We start from the raw sequence: 21,062 nt of genomic DNA, 5'->3' as shown, positions 1-21,062 counted from the left end.
TCAGATGCCTGATGTACTTATCAAAAATCTAGGTAGGTGTGACTGACAGCAGAAAACAAGTATGGAAAGACAAACATATGGTGACCATTATTTCAGTGTTTCCTTTTATTCTGCAGCAATAGAGCAGGTATTTCTTTAACCATTTAAGACTGTGAAAAGACTTCAGTTGTAAATGGATGCTCCCAGATTTGAGCTTGGTGTAGTCAAGAAATGATGAAGTGAAAATTATGCTGGATTCTTACAATTTGTATCAATCTTTTCAATTTGTTGTTTCTAGTACTTTGTTTAATTTAATGACTCCTGTTTACCTGTAACAGAGCTGTGATGTATAAACCTGGGGTAGAAAAACGCATAATCCCAGAAAGCAGCTTAGTGAGAAATGCTGTATTTGATGAAGCATTTCAAGGGGAGCAGCTTGTGACAGAAGGTAAGACTATGAATTCTTAGAAGAAAAATATAATACTTGTTTCCATGTGGCAAATGTGCTTTTGGCTTGAATCCTAGTTACTTTTTCACTATTTTTTCACTATTTTAAAAAATAAATGTAGAAGAAAAATTCGGAATTTGGACAGTTGTACTGGGCAAAGTTGTATTTTCTTTCCCCAGTCCAGGTGAGGAGTAGTGTGATAGAATGGCTTTGGTGGGCACCTGGCATCCAGCCAGGGTCAACCCATCACAACAGAATGTGTCTTTTTTCATTTAGTATCTATTTATTTAAATGATTTTCTGTACTTTTCTCCTAGCAACATGAACCCCCAGTCTGTAAATATTATAGCATTAAAAATGCTGAGTTTATTTGAAAAGTATTTGCCTTATTAACTATTGGGAAAGATTCAGTTTGTTGTACAAAGATATATTTGAAAATTGAGAGGAAGGCAACTTGGCTGACACCAAAATATATATTTCTTTTCCTTCCTAAATTTGATAGCTTTTTATTCTGCTTGTTAGTAAGAAATGCATTAATAAGAATACACTATATTGTAAAGGGTTTCTTAAAGCACCCCACAACTGTTCAGTCCCATATGTGTCATGAATAAATTTACTGTCAAACCGTATTCTTGAGCTAGTTATATTCACATAGGGTATTATGTGAATATATATGTCTTACTGTCCTAAGGCTACTACACCTGAATAAATATGGTCTCTTTCTTTCCCTATGAATTGTATGTTGTCTTCAATTGGCAAAGTAAAGATTCTTTTTGTCATTCATCTTAGTTGAGATGAAATTCTAGTGAACATTAGATACTTGGATTCTGGAGTATCCTTTCAAATTGTAAAGCCGGTGTTGGAGAAAAAAGTAAAAGCTAACTCTAATTTGCCATAGAATCAAATTAGTATATAGCATTTGTGTAAAGGTGGAAACTATATGATAATATTTTTATATTTATTTTTTATATGTCATATTTATTATGTCTTAAAAAGTTTTAAATTGGTGTGTATTGGGATTTATGTATTGTATTTGATGTTAGTGTTGAACTACACCTGAAAACTAAACTTGCAGGAAGTAGTTTTGGAATGATCTAGGATGTCTTAGCTGATGGATTATTAACTATGATTATGTCTTAAATCTCTGTGGTGTAATTTCTGAGTATTATAGAATTTTTCTTACTAGAGTTGCTCTATTACTCTCATTTTTAGTATGTGATGTCCCACGACAGACAAATGATATCCATCTTTTCTATGCAAATATGCAAAAGGTTCTCCTTTCTGTGGTTGGATATTCCACTTGTGATCAGGATGGCTTTCAGCAGTCTTCTGGACCCCAACTGGAACTGGACAGGTACTGGGACCATAATTAGTAATTACATGTATGTACTTATGTATTTTTTTCTTGTGAGGGTGGTTAGGTATTGGAGCAGGTTGCCCAGAGTGGCTGTGAAGTTTTCATCTCTGAAGAAATTAAAAACATGGCTGGGCAATGCTGTGAACTCCCCGCTGTAACTGAGCCTCCTTTGTGCAGGGGTGTTGGACTGGATGATCTCCACAGGTCCCTCCTGATCTCCAGAATGTGTTGTACAGCATGCTGTGAAACTCAACTTGCATTGCCTTATTTCTCTGTGCAGTACTTGTTTTCTCTGTGTATGTTTTCAAATTATTTTATGTTATTGTCTTCTGAAGATAATTGTTGATTTTAGTTCCTCTCATTCTAAATGGTACCTTCCACTTCCGAACATACTGTGAAAAAGCTGTGTCCTGATATAGCTGCTGGATTGTTTTATACTTAATGGAGAATTGAATTAAATTGAGGGCCCATGTAAAAAGTATTGTACTTGAGTAATAAAATTTTGAGAAATACTAAGAGTAGGCTGTTATAATTACTCTTGAGGTATTTTTTTACTGCTTTTGCTTAATGCAGTCTTATTTTCAGGTTGGAGAACTTTGTCAGACATACTGGTGCAACTTTGGACGTTCTTCCTGTTAGAGGACCTCAGGGTTCTTCTTTATCTGCAAAAACTAATGATCTCCCTCAGAACAAATCAGATGCTCAACAGACTTGGGCTGTTACACCTGAGTATTTGACTTTGACATCTCCTTCTATTGGTAAGTATTTTTTGAAGTTAATGAAATGGCCACTTAAGTATTAAGATAACTGCATGAAATGTTTGTAAGTGTGGATTGGCCAGTAATCTTTATGCAGATTTGATTTGAGCACAGTTTTGGATAAATCATCAGAGGTTATGTGCTCTGTGTATACATAGAGAATGCACTGCATACCCATGAAGGTTTTAAAGTAATGTGAAGGCAAAATTAGGGCAGAAAATACTTTATTTTCATTGGTGCATCTCTGTATCTTGGGCATTTTTGTGAATTTTTGTAGGTGTTAGCTGGGTTTTTTTTGTGTGTTACAGGTGAAACAGCAGATACTAGACGTGTACAAATTCTCAACAATTCCAATCGAATGTTGACATTTGAACTTTCATGGCCAGCTCACTGCCTTACCATAACCCCTCAACATGGTGATATTGAACCAGGGTAAGTATATTTCCATAAGTTCCTTCATGTGTGAAAGTGTGGTGAGGTTTTGGAGGAATTTATTTTTAGTTTAAGTGTGTAACTAGTTTAGGAATTTTAGTTGGTTTTTAGGAATTTACTTTAGTTTGCTTAGATTGCACCCTGAAACTATTTTACCTCCAGGGTGTGGACTTTTTGTCAACTAACATGCAAATCTAGCTTTTTTTAGGACCGTATCCTTTTACAGTTGTGTATTATGGGAATGTTCTTCTGTCATGAGTATAATTACCTCAATGCCAGGAGCTTTCTGTGCCTGGAAGTACTATTATTATTGCATAGTTTTCAAGGAGCTGAATGGCCAGTGAAACTGAAGCTTTAAAAATCTATTTTCACAGTAGTTTTTTATTTAAAATTTAGCTGTGCATTTAAAAACAAAAAACTCTTCCTCCCTTCACAACCAAGAAACAATCCCCAAAATAACAGTTCTTATAGAAGCCTTCTCCTCTGGGGACTTAGCATTCTCTTTAGCAAATGTGCTGATATTTCTCACAACTTGATTTTGGGATTCTTTTTTTTTATTTCTATTTATTTTGAGAAAACTGGGTTTTGCCATTTAACCTTTGGTTTCTCAGTATCTGTAGGTATGAAAATAATAACAAGCCAGTGTCAGCTTGCCCATGCCTTAATTAGGGTCTTTTTGGAAAGGTAGTCATAATATCATTGTATATGTATATGAGACTTCTCACATGTGGCAGCAAAGACTTCCAAAATTTATGCTTGAAAGGTCTGCTCAACTTTCCCTTCTAAATTTCTGGTGTTTTTTAAGGTTCAGTTCAGAACAGCTTTAAGACTCTGTTATTAAACTATTCTCATCTTACAAAAAAATGTGTCCCACCAAAAAATAAGTTTTGCTTTCAGAATTGCATTTCAATAGTTGCTTTAACTTTGAAGATGTTTACCCAAACATACTTTCTCTTCAGTTCTGCCTCTCTGATTGCATTTTAAACACTTAATTCCATATTCATGTAGATGCAAATTTCTGGGAAACTTTCATCACTAGTGATAGCAAAATAGAGTTCCATGGAAGGGCTAGGATATCTGCCACTCATTGCAGATTCAGTCAGTGCCGAGAAAAATTGTAACTGTAAAAAAAAGCAGTAACAATGAACGACTTTCCAGTAGCTGTGAAAGTAAGGACATACTGAGTGTCTCATACCCCAAATTCAAGATTGTCTGGATGATTTCTTAAAAACAGGATATTGAAGGCCTTCTGCAAGCAATTTTCTTTCAGTGTAGAATTTAAAAATGTGTTCACTGGAAAAGAGTGGGCAGAATCCTCGTACTTTGGGTCCAAGTAAGTAGTTTGGATCAAGAACAGAGATCTGCAAGTAGGAAGCAGACCCGTGGGAGCAGCTGACATAAGCACAGCAAGCTACACTTGCCCAGTTTTCTATTTTTCATGACCATCTCCTCACAGTGCCAAGGGCAGTCAACCTGTCAGAATAGGAGCCAGCCAGAATATTTTATACTCTGCACTGTGAGGGCTGGAGCCTGCAGAATTCTTGAACTGAGTTAGGCCATGAAAAGAGGTGATCTGATTTCTCGGTGATGGTGAAAGAAGATCCTGGGATCATGGCTATTAAAGCATAATATATTGCATATCTGAATACCTTAAATTTAACTATCTGTAGAGCATCTTCACTTATCTGCTATCTTAAAAGTGCACCTTTTTTTTTGGGTGGGCTAGTGACAATGTGGTAGATACTGATTCTAGTATGAAAATCGTGCTAGTTGATTGATTGGGCTTTTTTTGCTGGTTTTTTTTAGGGGCAGTACAGTAATTCTGGTGAGTCCTAATCCATCACTTGCCACAAGGCCCACATTAATTCCTTGGGGTGGCCTAATCTATATCCATTGTGATAATGGACTAAAGGTACGTGGTTTACTTGAGACTTCAGATTGCAACTTTTTGTCAGTTCTAATAAAGTTGCTAAAACCTTGTAGATTTGAGTCAGAAGCTCTGTCAACTTCCATTATTCTTTTTAATTTGTAAAGTTCTCATAAAGAAAAGTAGTCAAGATGCCATTTTGTAAACTGATTTTGGTTCATTCATCTCTGAAGAATTACTATGATTTGAACACTAACTGAATTTCCAACGAAATTGCACCCACCACTGCCTTATGCATCATTTTCTAAAACACTTAATATATATATGTAGATGTGCACACATAAAAGTAGTTTGTATCATATTGTAAAATAAAAGAAGGTAAAAGAGGGTATTGGACAAGTCACCATAGTTCCTTTTGGGCTCCCTTAAGGTAAACTTGGCCTTCTGGATGACAGGTCTATGATAAAGAATGTCTAGAACAGGTTCTGCCTCTGCACAGATTTTAATCCAAGACGTTTCCCTGATAAAATTTGAGGCATAGAAATGAAATTTATGAAGCCAACAGTTTTGCTTTTTTCTGTGTAAGAGCAGAAGGAGTCTTTGGTAATCTCTCCTAAAGAAGGAGACTTTTTTTCTTATTTTTACAGTTGGTGTATGTTTTGGGTTATTTGTAATAATGCAACGAGAGAAATAGACACTGAAAGGATAAAACTGTATCTACTTTCCTTTTGTGTGGAGGGAAGTGTGAGGTATGATACAGAATTGGAAACTGCCTTCAAAAAACCCAAATAAACAGGGAAGTTATTGAGAAGGAGATGATAACTGCATGTAGTTAACGATGTTATGTTCTACAATATGAGAAAAAGATTTAAGGAATCTACTAGGGCAAGTGTAGAGAATGTAACAAAACCAATCAAATTATAAGAAATCTGGTAGTTAATAATGCTTTTGTCATTTATTTGCTACCTCTCCAAATCAGCAAAATGTACGCTAAAATTTTACTAGCATTAATTGAAACTTAAAATTTCTAATTATGTAGCAAAAAGGGAACACAAAGCTCCTTCAGAATGAGGCAGCTCAGTTTCTATTATCTGCAACAGAGAATGTTGTAGGAATTGTCAGTTAAACTAGTTGAAATTATTATTCCTGTTGAATTAAAATGCCTAGATAGCAAATTTTCAGTGAATGTTCCTTTTCTCCTAAATTAAACTTGTCCTAGAATCTTTAAACTTTTGAGGTCGGAGAAGATCTGGTTATGTCATGTATGAGAGCTTTCCTTTGTTGAAATGTAAAGTTGAACATAAGCTCTTGTGTGTAAGCTAAATAGTTTGACTTGTTGATATATCAGTATTCACTGTTTAAAACTTTGCTTTTGTCCACATTATGCAAAAGTTTATAAAAGTGCTTATTCAAGAGGCTGTCACACAGAGCGTGTCTGGATCAGACTTTCCCTGTAGAAGATGTGACATAATTACTCAGTCTGAAAATCCCACTGTTGATGCACCAAAGGCTCTCCCCAGGTTCCCTCTAACAGAAATGGACATAAAGAACAGAAACATTGTTTTTCCTAAAACAAGACCTGGTCAAAGCTCAGGTAAGAGAAATCAGTTATTAAATATAGCATCTGTAGTATCTTGTGTTCAGAGGCTTTGTGTACTATATTGCATGTTTGGGAATTTTAGTGCCTTGACTTAGGTTTTGTTCTCTTGGTCTAGTGTGAATGACCAGTTCCCCACTTCTACCTTTAGTTTGCTTTTCTGGGGGTTTTTGTTTGGTTTTTTTTGTTGCTGTTGTTTTTGTTGTTTTGTTTTTTGGGGTGGGTTTTTCGTGTTTTTTTTGGTTTTTTTTTTCCCCTAGTTCTCCTTATACAGTGTAGTCACACCTTTTTTTTTCCACAGTTATGTTTGCATACAGGCAAATCAGTTGCCACTATGATGAATGCAGCTACACTGTGCCTGGGAAAAGAGAGTGTTAGAAGGTTGCTGTGTCTACTTGAAACTCTTCTGGCTCCAGGCACCTTTGCAGTAGATCTGTTCTTGTCTGCATTTATGCCCATAAGAGATGAGACCAATCTGTCTGTGTTTAGCAGGGAAATAAATGCTCTTCCTAAAGACAGTAGGAGTGTCAGCTGTAAGGCTGGCTGTCCTTGTCTTGGTACACAGTGATTGAGGAGGATGGGTAGATAATGGAGTCTGAAATGCTTGGAATGTACTTTTAGTTCCAATAATGCTTAAAATTTTCCAAGTAACTCTATGGAACTGTCATTCTGTTATCTAGATACCAGGGTTTTTTGTAGTACTTACTTCTTTAGGTAATGAAGGTTTTTTTAATGACCCATTGTCACTATTTTTTTTCCCTACAGACTTTAGGACTTTCAAGACTTAATTTATCAATTATATCTGGGGGGGGAGGGGGGGTTTGCTAAAATTATGAAAGGATTGTAATATAATACTTTGGTGTTTACATATTTCCTATATAATTTATGTCTGCAGCTGAACTTTTTGAAGTGCTATTCTAGACTGAGATGATCTTGTCCTATTGATTCTTGCTAAGAGACATGTATTTATATGCATGTTGAGTAACAAAACACATTATTTGATACAAGGTTATTTGGTCCCAGACTGGAAATACTCTGTTTTGTCTCTGAAGGATCAAATAATATCTTGAGAAGGAGTTGGATTTTTTGGTGGAGTCTAAATTTCTTGTATATAAGCTTTTACAAATGTTATGACAGTGTGCTTTGTTTAGGTCTGCCCTTGAGATTTGTTGTAATGAAAACTGTTTCCACTAAACTTGTGTTCATCTAGAAACACAGTTTCTGCTTAACTCTTTACAAAACCAGGGATACTTGAACAAAGATGTTTAGTATACTGGTCTGATATTTCTCTTTTAGAGAATTACCTGGAAATTGAGAATAAAGGGAATGAAAATCTGAAGTGGAAATTGTCATCTTTTGCACCACCCTATATTAAAGTGAGTGAATGCTTGCATTAGGAGTTTTATGCAAATCCCTGGGTTTTATTTTAACTTTTCCTGCTGCACTCTCTCTCCCTGCTGCCTCTCAAGGAAGAATATATATTTGAGCATGACCTCAGTTACAAAGGTTTTTTTCCTCTGTCCATATCAGGGAAACGTTTTGCTCCTTTTTTTCATCCCTGATGTGCTCCCTGACTATGAATCAATCAGTGCTCTGTGGTACAGTTTCTGCTTTACTTACTGCTTTACAGAGTTTGCTTGTGCTCATACAGTGTCATCATCAGACTGCATTAAGTGATCAAGCATAAATGAAAGATAGGTGTCTCTTTTTGGCTGCAGAATGCCAGACTTGTCTTGTTCCAGACTTGTGCTGCTGAAACTGCACTGTACGTGGTATCTCTGTAGAAATTTGAGTTAAGTGAAGGTTATTTTAATTACAGTGCTGTTGCCTATGGCTCGCTGTTGGTATTTGTAAATGCTTCCCTATTTTTTGATAGTCTGAAATGCTGTGATGATTTTTGATTTTATGCTCTATTATTATATTATTATGCTCTGTTGCTGTGAAATGGTCAAAAACTATTATGTAGCACTCTTACCAGTACCCATGGGACTGAGTATGTCATGTTCCAGCCAGTGCACCACTTCTGAACTGTAAGTCAGTAGTAGTGGTGACTGGATTTAGTAATTTCAGTCTTTATTAATTTGCTTTTATGGAGTCAGTTTCAGTTCTTTACTTAAAAGTACCTTAATTGGGTGTATTTTCCTCAGTCTTCTGCAAGGGGGGTGTGTGTGTGGGTGTATTGTGTGGTTTCAGGCTATTTTTTCCTTTCCCTTCGAATCTGACTCATAAATTGATTTGCAGGGTGTGGATGGAAGTGGCACTGTTTATAGGGTTCCTTACTCTGCTTTCGGATTTTCCCGTGTTTCTGGTACTCTCGAAGGTCACGGACAAGAGAAGGTAAACATTTATAAGTATTTCAGGCATATTAGTGTATCTTAATTGCAAAATAAGATCTTAAATGAGAAATAAATTTCATTTGATAATGATAAAATGTTGGCCTTTCAGGACTGGGTTCTGGAGTGTGTCAGATATTCTGTATCAGCTTAATTCAGCAGAGTTGATTCTAAGAATTCATGCAATCAAAGTAGTTTGATTTCCAAGTGGTGGTGTGTATGTTACTGTTTGGGGGTTTTTAAGGACAAATTATTTTAGAAGAGAAAATTAATTGAAATGTTTTGTAAAATTCCAGAAGAAATGGCAAATAATCCTGGGTTCTTAAGAAACTGGTGTAAGCACCTGATTCCCTTCCTTGAAGCATTCTTGCTATACTTGTTCAGGAACAGCTGTCTGTTCCTGAAGTTGGTTTCATTTGACTTGCAATTCTATCTCCCGCCAGTAGAGGGTTTCATAACCACAATTATAAAGCACATCCACGGAGAGACTGAATGGGTTTGTAAGGGGCTTTCCTCCCTCATCTTCTCTCACAATGCTACTTCAGTTTTATCTTTTCATCTTCATTAACACCTATCTTTTCATTGTTATGGATAACTATGACATTATTTCCATAGAGATGCAATTTGTAATCTATTTACAAGAATAAAAAACCTATTCCTGTCCAGTTTCATAGTAATTTCATAATATCGCAAGCCATTATTTGAATTGAAACAATTGTATTTGGCTTAGCAATCCTAGTTCAGGCCTATTTGAATAACATTTACATCATTGGCATGCCAGGCTGGAGCTGATAAGGTGCAGTGCTATCATGACTGGCTGTTTTTTTGCAGTAGATATTATGCTAATTAGATGTAGTTGTAGTGATCTATTCTAATCAGCTGCTCTCTTTCTCTTCTTCCCTCAACCTCAGTTCTGAAGTTGATTCTTGAATTAACCTGGTACAGCACTATATGGAGACAAGCCTTTTTTACATAGGTGACCTTTAAGGACGATTAAATTCAAAGGTTACTACTTGGTTTAAATTTTAGGCTTTCTAATAGTTGTAGCGCAGCGTACTTACAGATTTGGAGCTGGAGGAGTTGAGTTGTTCACAGCTTAGTTGCCAGATGAAGGAAGTTTTTTCAGGTGCATGTATTTCCCTTCCTGGTCCCCTTTCTCTCCATTTTACAGAAGTAGTTGTGCCAGCACTTGCTGGCTTTGCTTAAAGCAGATTATCTGAACTCAGTTTCATCCATTTTTTAACTCTTGCTGGCAGAGGAGGACTAGCTAGTTGTATAGTTTTCTGCAAGATCACCTGTGTGTGCCATGTGTGTTCTGTAGTGTAAATTTTGTGCTGGCTGAACCATAACTTTGTACAGGTAAAATTGTGAAGATGTGAAGATTCTGAAGATAATTAGTGTTCTGCAAAATGTTCCCTTTCTTTTTTTATGTAGGTTGCTGTAATTTTTTCACCTAGAGATAAAGGAGATTACTCCCAGTTTTGGGACCTTGAGTATTGCTCAGCTGGAAATCCAAGTAGGAAACACAAATTAAAATTTCAGCTTTCTGGAAATGTGAGTATATAAAAGCTATAAACACTGTTAGAGCATAAATTTTTGATAACACCTTGATTTTACTATACACTACTCCTTCATATATACATTGGAATATTCTGGAAAAAACCTCAACCCTGCTAGTATTTTTGCTGGGTTAAATTGTACCTTTTTTTTCTTATGTTTCTCTTCCTTATGTGATAATGCATTATCTTTTGCCATTTATGATATAAAACTTCATTTAGGTCAAAGAGAGTAGAGGCAAATTTACATTCTAAGGGAATTGTTTCTGTAGAAAAATATATTTCTGTCAGTTTTGTTTGTTTTTTTGCTTGTCGGTTTTATTTTTATAAATAAGTAGTGAAGTAACTGACCTTTGCTATAATACATAACTCAGTGCAGTTTTGGAATATTCGAATATGCATCTTGGAGATGGGTATTTGTGTCCCTAATAAAACTTGCTTCAGTATTTTATCAGAGTAACAATGTAGGTGGGGATAATTGTGAAATTTATACATAGGAGCAGTTGGCTTTGAGCTCCCCTTTGCTCCCCTGTTGTTCCTCAGCTCCAACTTTATGGTAAGGCTAGGAAGAAGTGGGTTGGGAGTTGGAATTGGTTTTCTGTGCTCTCTCTCCTTACCTTGCTTTTTATCCCATCAATACAAGAGAAATTTACATAGGACAGAGGATTTATTACCATAAGGAAAAATTAATTATAATGATTAGTTAAATAAGCTGAATGTGAAGAGCTTTGTACAGTCAGTATGGCATGATTGCTATGTATGCTTTGCTGTCCTCTTTAGAAGGTTTGACTTGATTTTTCTAAGAAGTCCACTCAAAGATTTGGGATCTTTCTTTGGAGTATTAAGCATGCTTCAGTAGTAAGAAGCATGTACCTTCTTGCCGAGGTACCTTACATTTGTTTTGTAGATTCCTTGTTCTTTCCAAATTAATTGTGTTGAAAGAGTACTTGTAAAAAGCTTTAAACAACTTCTGATTTTTGTTCTATATAATGTTTGGTTTTAGAGGGTTTTTTATTAAGCTTTTACAAATTCTTTGGTCATAATTTTCACCTGAAAATGAGGAAAGCATCTAAATCATTTGTCTTTTTAAAGCTAGTTGAAATGTGGAGATTAATTCTTTAACAGACCTCTAGAGTTTTAAAGAAGTCTCTTCTTAAAACGTGACTAGTTGTCAGAGTTGAGTAAATCTTTGAGCAGCATGACTTAATATTAATGTTTTTGAACTACTGTGTCAGATTTGTTGATTTTTTTTCAGAGCTGTTAACAATTAGATCTTGATAGCATCTCTGCATATGAGAAAAAAGTTGTAGAAAATACTTGAAATGCATGTCACGATCGTTTTCAGAAAGATTTGAAAAGGAAGTACTGTATTTATTAACTAGGTAGGGAACCATACATCTGTTCAGAAGAGGGATCAACACAGAACATTTAGAGTGTTTCAGCTTTTAGCTGAGAAGGCAAGACAAGTGAATCATAATCTATTGTCTTCTCGGGATCAAGAGTTTAGGTAGTGTTACTAAAACTTTGAAAAGGACTTGGAATCTGGTGGTTTTGCTGAGGCAGGGGGCTACAGCTGTGGTTAATGTGTCTTTTGATAGAATGAAGTGGGAAGAGTGACTGACTGTCATTCAGAGTGACTGAGTGATGTTTATTATAGCACACTTCAGAAGAAATGAAAAATTTGAAAGAGCTCAGGAAGGAACTAAAAGAACAACATTAAGTTAGGAAAATCAGTGGCACATACCACTTTAACCTTTTTCCTAACAAATTAATTGACTGTAATTTTGATTATGCTCTACATGTGTTTGCAGTCCTCATCACTGGAAACTGTAGTCAGGAGTTCAGATCATCATGTCTCCAAAACCAGTCTGAGAGACAGAGGAAGGAGGGATTCTCTGTGTGCTCCGCAGCCCCAGCCTCTCAGTGCTGGTCATTCAAACTTAGGGGTTTTTTTTTCCCTGAAGAACATTTGTTCCTGCTGCTGGGGGCTCTTTGAAGATCATTGAGCTGAAAATGAGTGTTGTGCACAGGAGTCTTGGACTGATATTTGGGTCCAACTATTGCTCCCTTCTGGGTGAACTAGCAAGCACCTGCCACAAGGCTGAGACAGCAATCAAAGTCCTGACTGCTCCTTTAGCATGTAGAAAGTTGAGGTCTTTATAAAGAACCCCTGCTATTTTTTGAAGATACTACAAATGTTGAATGCATGCCAATTTTTTAATTTACATGGTTTATGTACTTTAAAAAATTAAGTAACGTACATAAGTAACATTAAATATGTTTGAAAGTATCAACAGCACAAAGCTTCATCATCTTTGTGTATCTCAAAAGTGAGAGAAAACCTTTTTAAATTCTGTGAGTAAAATAATTCAAATTTTCAAGCTATACAAATTTCTATGTTCCTGAGATGTCTTTGGAACTGCAGCACTCAACTGTAACCATTTGGAGTGTTAATGTACTGCTCTCAATTGAAACAGTAGAAGTCAGTACAGGTTGTGGTAAAGCAAGCAGTACAAGATGTCCTTATAAAGACTGGGGTAACTTCTGACCATTTTCCATAATGTACCTTATGCTCATGCAGTCAAATTGCCTTTTGATAAATTAGAATTTGAATGATAACAGAGGCATGATGCCCATTGTTTTTCACTATGTGGAAAAATGAAAGGTCTTGAAACAAGACACGTGGGCAAATCCCTTCTTGTCTTTATTAGGTTCTGTTAGGGTTCATGGGTTATTTGCAACTGAAAAATATATTCTTTAAAATAAGATTAAGATTTCTTTATGGCTGCTGCTATTTCTGACAGACTGATTAGCAGCTCTTTCAATAGAAGAAATGAATGTCTAAAAGACAAGTTTGTCATAGCAGCTCTATTGAAGATGAATCTATTTTTTTCATCTTTCCTGCGTCAGGGAATCAACTGCTTGTCTAAAACGTCAGCACCATTTCAAAAATTGACATAATGTTGTACAACCATAAGTGTAGGAGGTTCTTTTGGTTCTTTAACTTTGTTGAAGATGTTATGACCCAAGGGGACTCCAAAGAATATCTGTCAGGATTCACTAAGCAAGACAGAATTTGAAATTGATTATTTGTCCAATTATTCCCATTGGGTGATCTGGTCGCCTTGTGTTAGAATACCTTGAATGGGGGTCTTGGTGATGGTAAATATTTTGGCTTAATTTCTGAATGCAGAAAATACCATATTGTGCATTATCTGCTTCTGCCTCTCTGGAGAGGCCTTTCTTTGAGAAAGATACATTATTCATAGTACAAAATTATTACCAAGCTCTTTGCTATTTTGAGAATTCAGATTATAATGCTGACTTATGTCTTCCTTCTTTCTGAGCAGTTGTTTAGCCACATTGGTTGTTCTTGAGGCATATGGGCATAATATCTGCAGAGGAAGTGAGGGGTTATTTGGCTTTTAGTAAAATCTTGGTTGCTTGCAGCCTTTTTGATATTCCACCTGCACTCCTAGTTTGTTGTGAAATGTCTAGTAATAAATAAGTACTTGTAAAGCACAGAAGCCTGCTGACATAGTCCTCCTAACTAATTGCTTCCATCTCAATGATCCAGACTCATGCTCCTGAAAGATTATTCTTTACATAAAAAGAATATTCTTCTATAAAAAGATTATTCTTTAAATAAAAAGTCATGGATTGGGTAAGGGGAATTATTTACATTCCTGGATACTTAAGTACTTTTGAACTTGGAGTTTACAGTCTTCTCTGGTTTTGCCAATAGAGTACTAAAGCAGAAAATGAAACACCAGTTGTGAAATCTTCTCCAAGTGCCCTTAAAAAAACTGAGCTTCCAGTTACACCAGAAGGGAAAGCTTACTCTGAAGTACAACCAAAAAGAATAAGGTATGTATGGAAGAGTGTATCTATGGCTGGGCAAAAGGGTGAGGGAGTAGAACCCAACTCCACAACCAAAACCTTTTATACTACTGGAACATCTGTATGTGAAACAGGCTTCACAGGGAGTCTGTGCAGTCTCTGTCCTCAAATATTTGTGGGATTTAACTGGTCAGCTTGCTCTGACCTCCCATTTGACCCTGACTGGAGCAAGAGGTTGAGCTGGAGACCATATGAGTATCTTCTGACCTGAGTGATCCTGTGATTCTATGTTAGAGTAAGCAGCTTTGAGAAACAGACTTGCCAAAACCTCTTAGTGTCTTTGTGTAGTTCAATTTCCATGCCTTTTCTTTTCAGTTGAGTTTCTAAGTTGTCTAACTATGATATGCTGTGGTAAATGAACTGGTCTTGGCAGTAGAATTTTGTGTATGCTTTTTGTATATTTGCCTTTTGGACACCCCAGTTCACTATGAAGTCAATTCTGAGAAAACCACAGTACTGCATATCTTAACCTTGCTGTTCAGTCTTAAGTTAATTGTCAGTTTTTTTACAATGGGATGATGTGAATATGGCAGAAGAGTAAAATGTTTTCTCAAACCTGCAATCTTTGATAGGACTCTAGGTCTCTGGTAAAGCATATGGGGGAAAAATTCAGACTGGAAAGTGCATATAAGTAAATTCCTGTATATTTGTGCCACAATGATGCTTTAGTTATTCTGTCTGGCTAAAATATCTTGCATACAAAACTTAAGGTGAGAGAGTTGATGTTTTCTGGATCTTTCCATCATTCCTGACTTATTCTCAGAAAATACTCCTGTTACTTCAAGTATGCAATCAATATACACTGATCATACAGGTCAGAAATGTTAATGTCTTTTTCAAATCAGACAAAAAGAGGTCGTTCAAGGGGTATATGCACCAGAAGATGTCTACGTTTTTCCTCTAACCAGAGCTGGGGAAACATGCACATTAAAGGTCCACTTGAGGAACAACTCCCGTGTAACACACATGGTAAGTCTGACAGACTTCATCTTAAATGCATACTTGTAACTCCTTTCAATTGCTCAGCTGCACTGGTTTTTTCTTTTTTACTCTTGACAAAGATTGCAATAGTACATGTCTTAGTTTGCTAGTTCCAAAAATCAGTATTTGAAGATTATTGATGTGTAATTTTTCTGTTTTGTCTGACTGAATAACTGAGTGTATTTGTAATATATTAATAGGAAAGTATGGTAGAACATAGTTTGCATGGTTTTGTTATTATTCTGATTTACTGATTTTAATTTTTTTAATTCATTCAAAATATTGAAGTAAGTTTTTTTTCTTTACTGTTCACAAATGTGGGCATTCTGTATTTTTAAACCCTGGGTCTGTGTAAGGCTGTATTTGTAAGTGACCTGATTTATCTTACACAAGCCATAAATTGAATATGATGGACTTAAATATAGTGCACTTCTAAGCATTTTATATTAAATTACAGCTGAAATTTGTAAAACCCAGGGAGCCTTTCTACATCAAGCACTTGAAATACTGTCTGAGGTGAGTAATTCATATGCTAACATTTTCTCCTAACAAAAACATTAACCAAGTAATTCAGTAAGATAAATGTTTTCTATATATGTACAGTGCTGAAATGTACATATAAATATTCTGGATGCTTTTGTGTATGGTTACTGGTTTTGTGTGGTGTGGTGGGGGAAGGTGAGGCTTTTTTGGTTGGGTGGTTTGTTGTTTTTTTTGGTTTTTTTTTTTTTTTTTTTTTTTTTTTTTTTTGGTTTTTTTTTTTTTTTTTTTTTTTTTTTTTTTTGTTAAACTGTACTCTCTAATCTCTGTTCGAAACAGAATGAGCCCACACAGTTATTTCTGCATCTGCCAATTGCTTCCCTGCAAATTGTTTCTAACAGTGCTGCTGCTTTTAATGTTAAGCCTAATGCTTCATGTAACCATTTGGCATGCTGTGCACAATCAAGTCATTCCTTCCATTTATACTTTCTGCACAACAGACCAAGCAAATTGCCTTCATCATGCTTCTAATTTGACAAACCTGCAGAGCTGCATCAAAGATTCTCTGCAAGCACAAGGTTTCAGCAGCCACTGGAATTGTCTGGTCATACTAACTACTTCAGCATTTTACCTGAATAAAAGAAATTTTTGAGTTAGTGATAGCAATCTCTGAAAATAAACCCAGTCATCTGTGGAGTTCATTACAACAAGTATGTGACAGTAGTATTAGTCATCTCTTCAAGAAGTACAGCATCTCACATGCTCATCTGCAACAGTGGGATTGTCAGGAAGCAGAAATGCTTCCTGAAATTATTGTTTCATTAGAAGTGGTACAGCATACATTCTCAGTGTTTAAACAGGTTCCCATTTTAAACACAGGAAACTAAGCCTATAGAGAGCAGAAATTGTGAGCAAATGGAGTTAGATATTCTGCCTCCTAATCTGCTCCACATTTATCACAGAGACAGGCTGTAGTGGTGTTAGCCAGAGGTATTCAAGGTATTCTTTAGGCTGCTTTTCAGTGCCAAGTGTTGTAACTCCTCTTAGGCTTGTGTTAGTGCTTCAATTCAAATGTCATCTTTTTATTAAATATTTCACATGAGATGGCACAGAAGGGGTTTTTTGGGGGTAGTGACCAGGATAACATCTATTCAAATAAAGACAACTAGTTAGATCTGTCTGAGGCTGTACAGCAGCAGACAAAGGACAGGATGACTTGATTTAGTCTTCACTTGAAGACACTTTGATATTTCAAAAACATTTTTGAGGAATGCTGTAAAAACTATTTGCTATATTTATTTTCTGCATGAGATTATGAACTACTACTACTGCATTTATCTAAAGTAGACATAACAAGTTTAAAAGTCAGTCTACTTTTTTTTTTCCTAGTAACTTTGGCAGTTTTTACTTTGGTTGCAAATACCAGCTTTTCCTATCTTTTTCCTATTTAAAAAATAATTTCTCTGAAGTCAACATAGTGCTCTCCCATTTATGAGCATAAAGCACAGAAGATTTGCTTGACTTGGATAGATGTTTTTGTAAAAGTGTTAAAAGTGTTTTAAATGGCTTTTATTCAAGAATAGCATCAAGAAGGATATCAATAAAACCACTGGTAACTGTTTCCTTCTGAACTTGGGCATCTAAGGAAGTAATGCTCAAAAGTAATTGGATGAGAAGATTCTTTGCAGGAACGTGGAATATTAGTCTGTAAATAAGAGTGTAAGAGCAGAAAGTACCATCTACCTTTATGTTTTTTGCCAAAAAAGTGTAATGTACTAAACATGGTCTATTGCATGCTCTTAATTTTGAGGGCCAAATTTAAAAGTAATCCTGTGTAATCAAGTTTTAAATCTAGGTAAAGAAAATGAAAGTTTGTATCTAATATCAAGAGTCTTGTCCTTCAGAATTTAGTGTAGTGGTTTTGCCAGTTCTTCAATTGGCTATGCCACCCCAAGTATCCGTGCATAGCACTGCTGTGGACTTCTGTCTGCAATTTACACCCAAAAGAGTTCTATTTGTTGACAGACTAGAATTTCTTTTACTGCAGGGAGACTACTTTTAACAATTGAACCTTAAGTGAATCAAACATATGAATTAAGCATTAAAAAAATGGCAAATTTCTGTTTCTGGAAGGACTACCAGGTTGCTATGCCTACTTAAAGCTTGAAAACAAAAGTGTTCCAACTGTTTTGCTTTCAGAAGCCATCTGATTACAGGGTAGTATATGTTTCAGATACTACTAAAAGGTAAAGCTGTTTGTTGAGTTGTTCCCTTCACTAATTGTTTTTGTTTCTGGGTGTCAGTGGTCCCGGTTCATTGATGAACCATCTGGTTACTATGGTTTAAACTGGGCTAACTGCCCATAGTCGTCTTTTTCAACTTAATGCAGTGTTGTGTTTTGAGGATTAGAGGATTAGTTTGTCTGTGAAGCAGGCTTCAGAGATGCCTGGCTTTTCAGAAATACCACTTGAAACTGGTGCAACAAGTAAAGGCCATACTTTACTATTCAGAGACTAAGTGAGTTGCAGGCATAGTGGAAAGTTTGAAATAAAAGGGCTTTTTAAGACAAAAAGAGTTAACTGCAGCAGAATTCTACTTGTCCTGAAATGATAGTTTTTGATTACTGTACTTGAGAAAAATCTTCCAGGTTGCTTAATTTCTGACAACATTTATGTTGTGGAGTAGCCCAAAGAGCTATTACATCTGGAGTCTGAACTTTCCACTCTTGTAGCTGAGAAAATGAAAATAGCTTCTTTCCCCTTGTGTTAGGGAGGAAGTGTGATGAGTCTTATCTCGATTGTGAGAATCGACTGACTGCTACAAAACAGACTATGGAATGTATCATAATGTATCTACTTAATGTAGTCTGCTTTTAGGGAAGAACAATAATGTGTTTAGCACCCACCCACCTGAATTTAGAGATCAAGAGGAATTTTTTGCTAAGAAACTGCTCTGCTTCAGTATCATTGAGGTCATATAGTACATATTCTGGAAATTAAAATGTGCCAGCCAGATGTGGCCATCTTTTTGAAAGAGCAATACCTAACTTACTGTTAAGTTTTTGATAAACTGTAAGTTTGAGTGTGGTCATATTGTTCTTTTTTGAGTAAGTGTTATGTAATGTATTAGGGAGCATACATATATTATTTTGGAGATGATACAGATTTCTGCATCTCTTCTGGCTTTCTACTGAATTTACTTTTACCTCTGTAAATTCTCAGGTGGCCTAGTTATATTCAGCCTCACACTCTATTCCTACTAAAATTTATGTTTTCTAACATAATGCATGTTACAGATTAAATAGTCGTACTGATGTCCCTCACTTTAAAAAATTGATATTTTTTTAACTAAGCTGAGTAGATATCTTCAGCCTGTATATTATAGATTGTTAAAAAGACAGACACTGCCAGATTTGTTGTACAACACTTGGCAGTCGAGTATGAGATATGCAACTGAGTTGGTTGTATTCCTTTGGTGCACTGTTGATAGTAGTTCACTATGGTACAATTAGTACTTTATTTTTGTATTCACCTGATAGAAAAATACAGTACCATCCCAGTCTTTATTCTAAATGTGTGTACTCTCATTTGATTGACCAGGATGTTGTTTAAAGAAAAAAAAGTGCTGACGTGGTTACTTCAGCACAAAGGGTGATACTGGCAAATGAGAATTGTGTGTAGGGCAGGTATTATGCTTTCAGATATAGGTAAGGGACAGAGTAGAAGGCTAAAATCACAGACTGATTATGATAGCTTGAATTAGTGTAGAGAAAAGGAATACAAAAAGGTAGGAACGCTGTGAGAAAAAGTAGGAGAAATAAACACATTCCAGAGATTTTGGATAATACTATACACTGTTAAGGAAAGAAAATTGAAAGTGTAGTAAAAGCAAACAAAACTGTCTTTTCTGTTTCTACTAAGTTAGATGCTAATTATGACACTGTTCATAATTCCTTGTTTCAGTTTGTGCCTGTTAGTGCCACCTGTTTCAGTGCTGGATGTTTCTATTGGATGCCATGGAATCCAATAGACTGCCACTCTGAATTTTCAGCTATTGCTTTCACAGCTTATATTTTTAAGTAATTCAATCTAGGCTTTTGACAATTAACAAAGACACCCATTACATTTGGTAAGTTTTTATGTAATCCAAATAGAAGAGGAATTATATAAAAACAGTGTAAAATCTCTAAAATGCTGTTTGAGGATGGACGTACTGATTTACAATAATTCAGCAAAATATTTCTTAATATGGAGGCAATTAGAAGTAATAGACTTTAGTAGCTTCAAATGCATGGATTTCAGAAAAGAGTTGGAAATTTTAGTGTACTTGTGTGATGTTTGAAGGGAAGAAATGTAGTAATTTTGCTCTAAATAAAGTTTATGCACTGCCAATATTGCCAAGAGGCAGACAAAGCTTACCAAGGTAAACTAGCAGCAATAAAGTATTACTTTGTATATCAGAAGGAAAAAATTACCTTGAAGATCAAAGTCCTCCAGAAGAAAAATAGATAATCAAATCTATAAAATTGAACTTGATGATCTGGTGCACATGTAGTATACCATTTTGGTGAAAATCCAAACTAGACAAGAATTTGTCTATCAGGTAGTATTTACTTGTTTATTAACCATGATTATGCCCACAATTGCCTTTTTAGGTCCTGTCATTACATCGCTGTGCCAGTCCAGTTCAAGCCAAAGGCAGAAGGAATGTTTGAAGATGTCTTCGTTGTGATGACAAGCAAATATGGCCCAATTAATATTCGGCTATATGGTAAAGCTATTGCAAAAAAATAGAACAGTTTTTAAACTGTTTATAAGAATTTATAACACTTAATATAATTTAAAATATTAAAAGATTTGCTACTACATTTCCATACTAATGTCCTACTTGTTTTGCCCTGTGATGCTGCTTGGATGAAAAGTCTTCTGTAAGATAAATGATGGTGCTTGTTTCACAAATCTGTTTTGATAGTAAAAACATTGAGAAATAACATTGTATGTTGTAAAGTTATCATTTTATAATTTATGTTCCTGCACTTTTAAAGCAAATGGAAGTTTTGTATTTTTGCATTTATTAGAAATAGCTAGATACTGATATATTTTATTTTAAACATTGTAAATTCAGAAATAAAATCTATTTGTAAACAGTTAATTCTACCTGATTTCTGTTTTAGAGGATTCTTTGCTGTAGGTAAGAGATTAAGCTGCCTCCTCTTAGACAATGCTAAATTTTTGCGAGGCTGTGAGGGAACAGGGGTAGGCATTGCAGTCCAGAAGCTGACCTGTTAACATCACATTTCCATGAGGTAATGCTGGGAGCTGACAATCAGCCTCTGCCTTTTTACACAGTTCAGTGGCAGGCATAAGCATTGTTTT

At 35.6% G+C, this 21,062-nt stretch overlaps 1 protein-coding gene across 1 annotated transcript in view; it reads left to right on the top strand.

The window, feature by feature from the left end:
• CEP192 (centrosomal protein 192) overlaps positions 1–20,769 on the top strand; it is a 55,322-nt gene extending 34,553 nt beyond the window's left edge. The window contains exons 30-42 of the mRNA XM_041477597.1: positions 318–427; positions 1,639–1,780; positions 2,369–2,541; positions 2,850–2,973; positions 4,780–4,885; positions 6,233–6,434; positions 7,734–7,813; positions 8,679–8,774; positions 10,205–10,324; positions 14,072–14,193; positions 15,072–15,195; positions 15,665–15,723; positions 20,342–20,769. Coding sequence (XP_041333531.1) covers positions 318–427; positions 1,639–1,780; positions 2,369–2,541; positions 2,850–2,973; positions 4,780–4,885; positions 6,233–6,434; positions 7,734–7,813; positions 8,679–8,774; positions 10,205–10,324; positions 14,072–14,193; positions 15,072–15,195; positions 15,665–15,723; positions 20,342–20,480 — 1,597 coding nt within the window. The 3' untranslated portion in view covers positions 20,481–20,769. The remainder of the gene's footprint in view (positions 1–317; positions 428–1,638; positions 1,781–2,368; positions 2,542–2,849; positions 2,974–4,779; positions 4,886–6,232; positions 6,435–7,733; positions 7,814–8,678; positions 8,775–10,204; positions 10,325–14,071; positions 14,194–15,071; positions 15,196–15,664; positions 15,724–20,341) is intronic.
• Positions 20,770–21,062: the final 293 nt, after the last annotated feature.

The sequence above is a fragment of the Pyrgilauda ruficollis genome, unplaced genomic scaffold, assembly GCF_017590135.1.
Source record: "Pyrgilauda ruficollis isolate IOZ18807 unplaced genomic scaffold, ASM1759013v1 scaffold41, whole genome shotgun sequence".
Lineage (NCBI taxonomy): Eukaryota > Metazoa > Chordata > Aves > Passeriformes > Passeridae > Pyrgilauda > Pyrgilauda ruficollis.
Note: the sequence above shows the minus strand (reverse complement) of the source record. Positions and strands in the feature narration are given on the sequence as shown.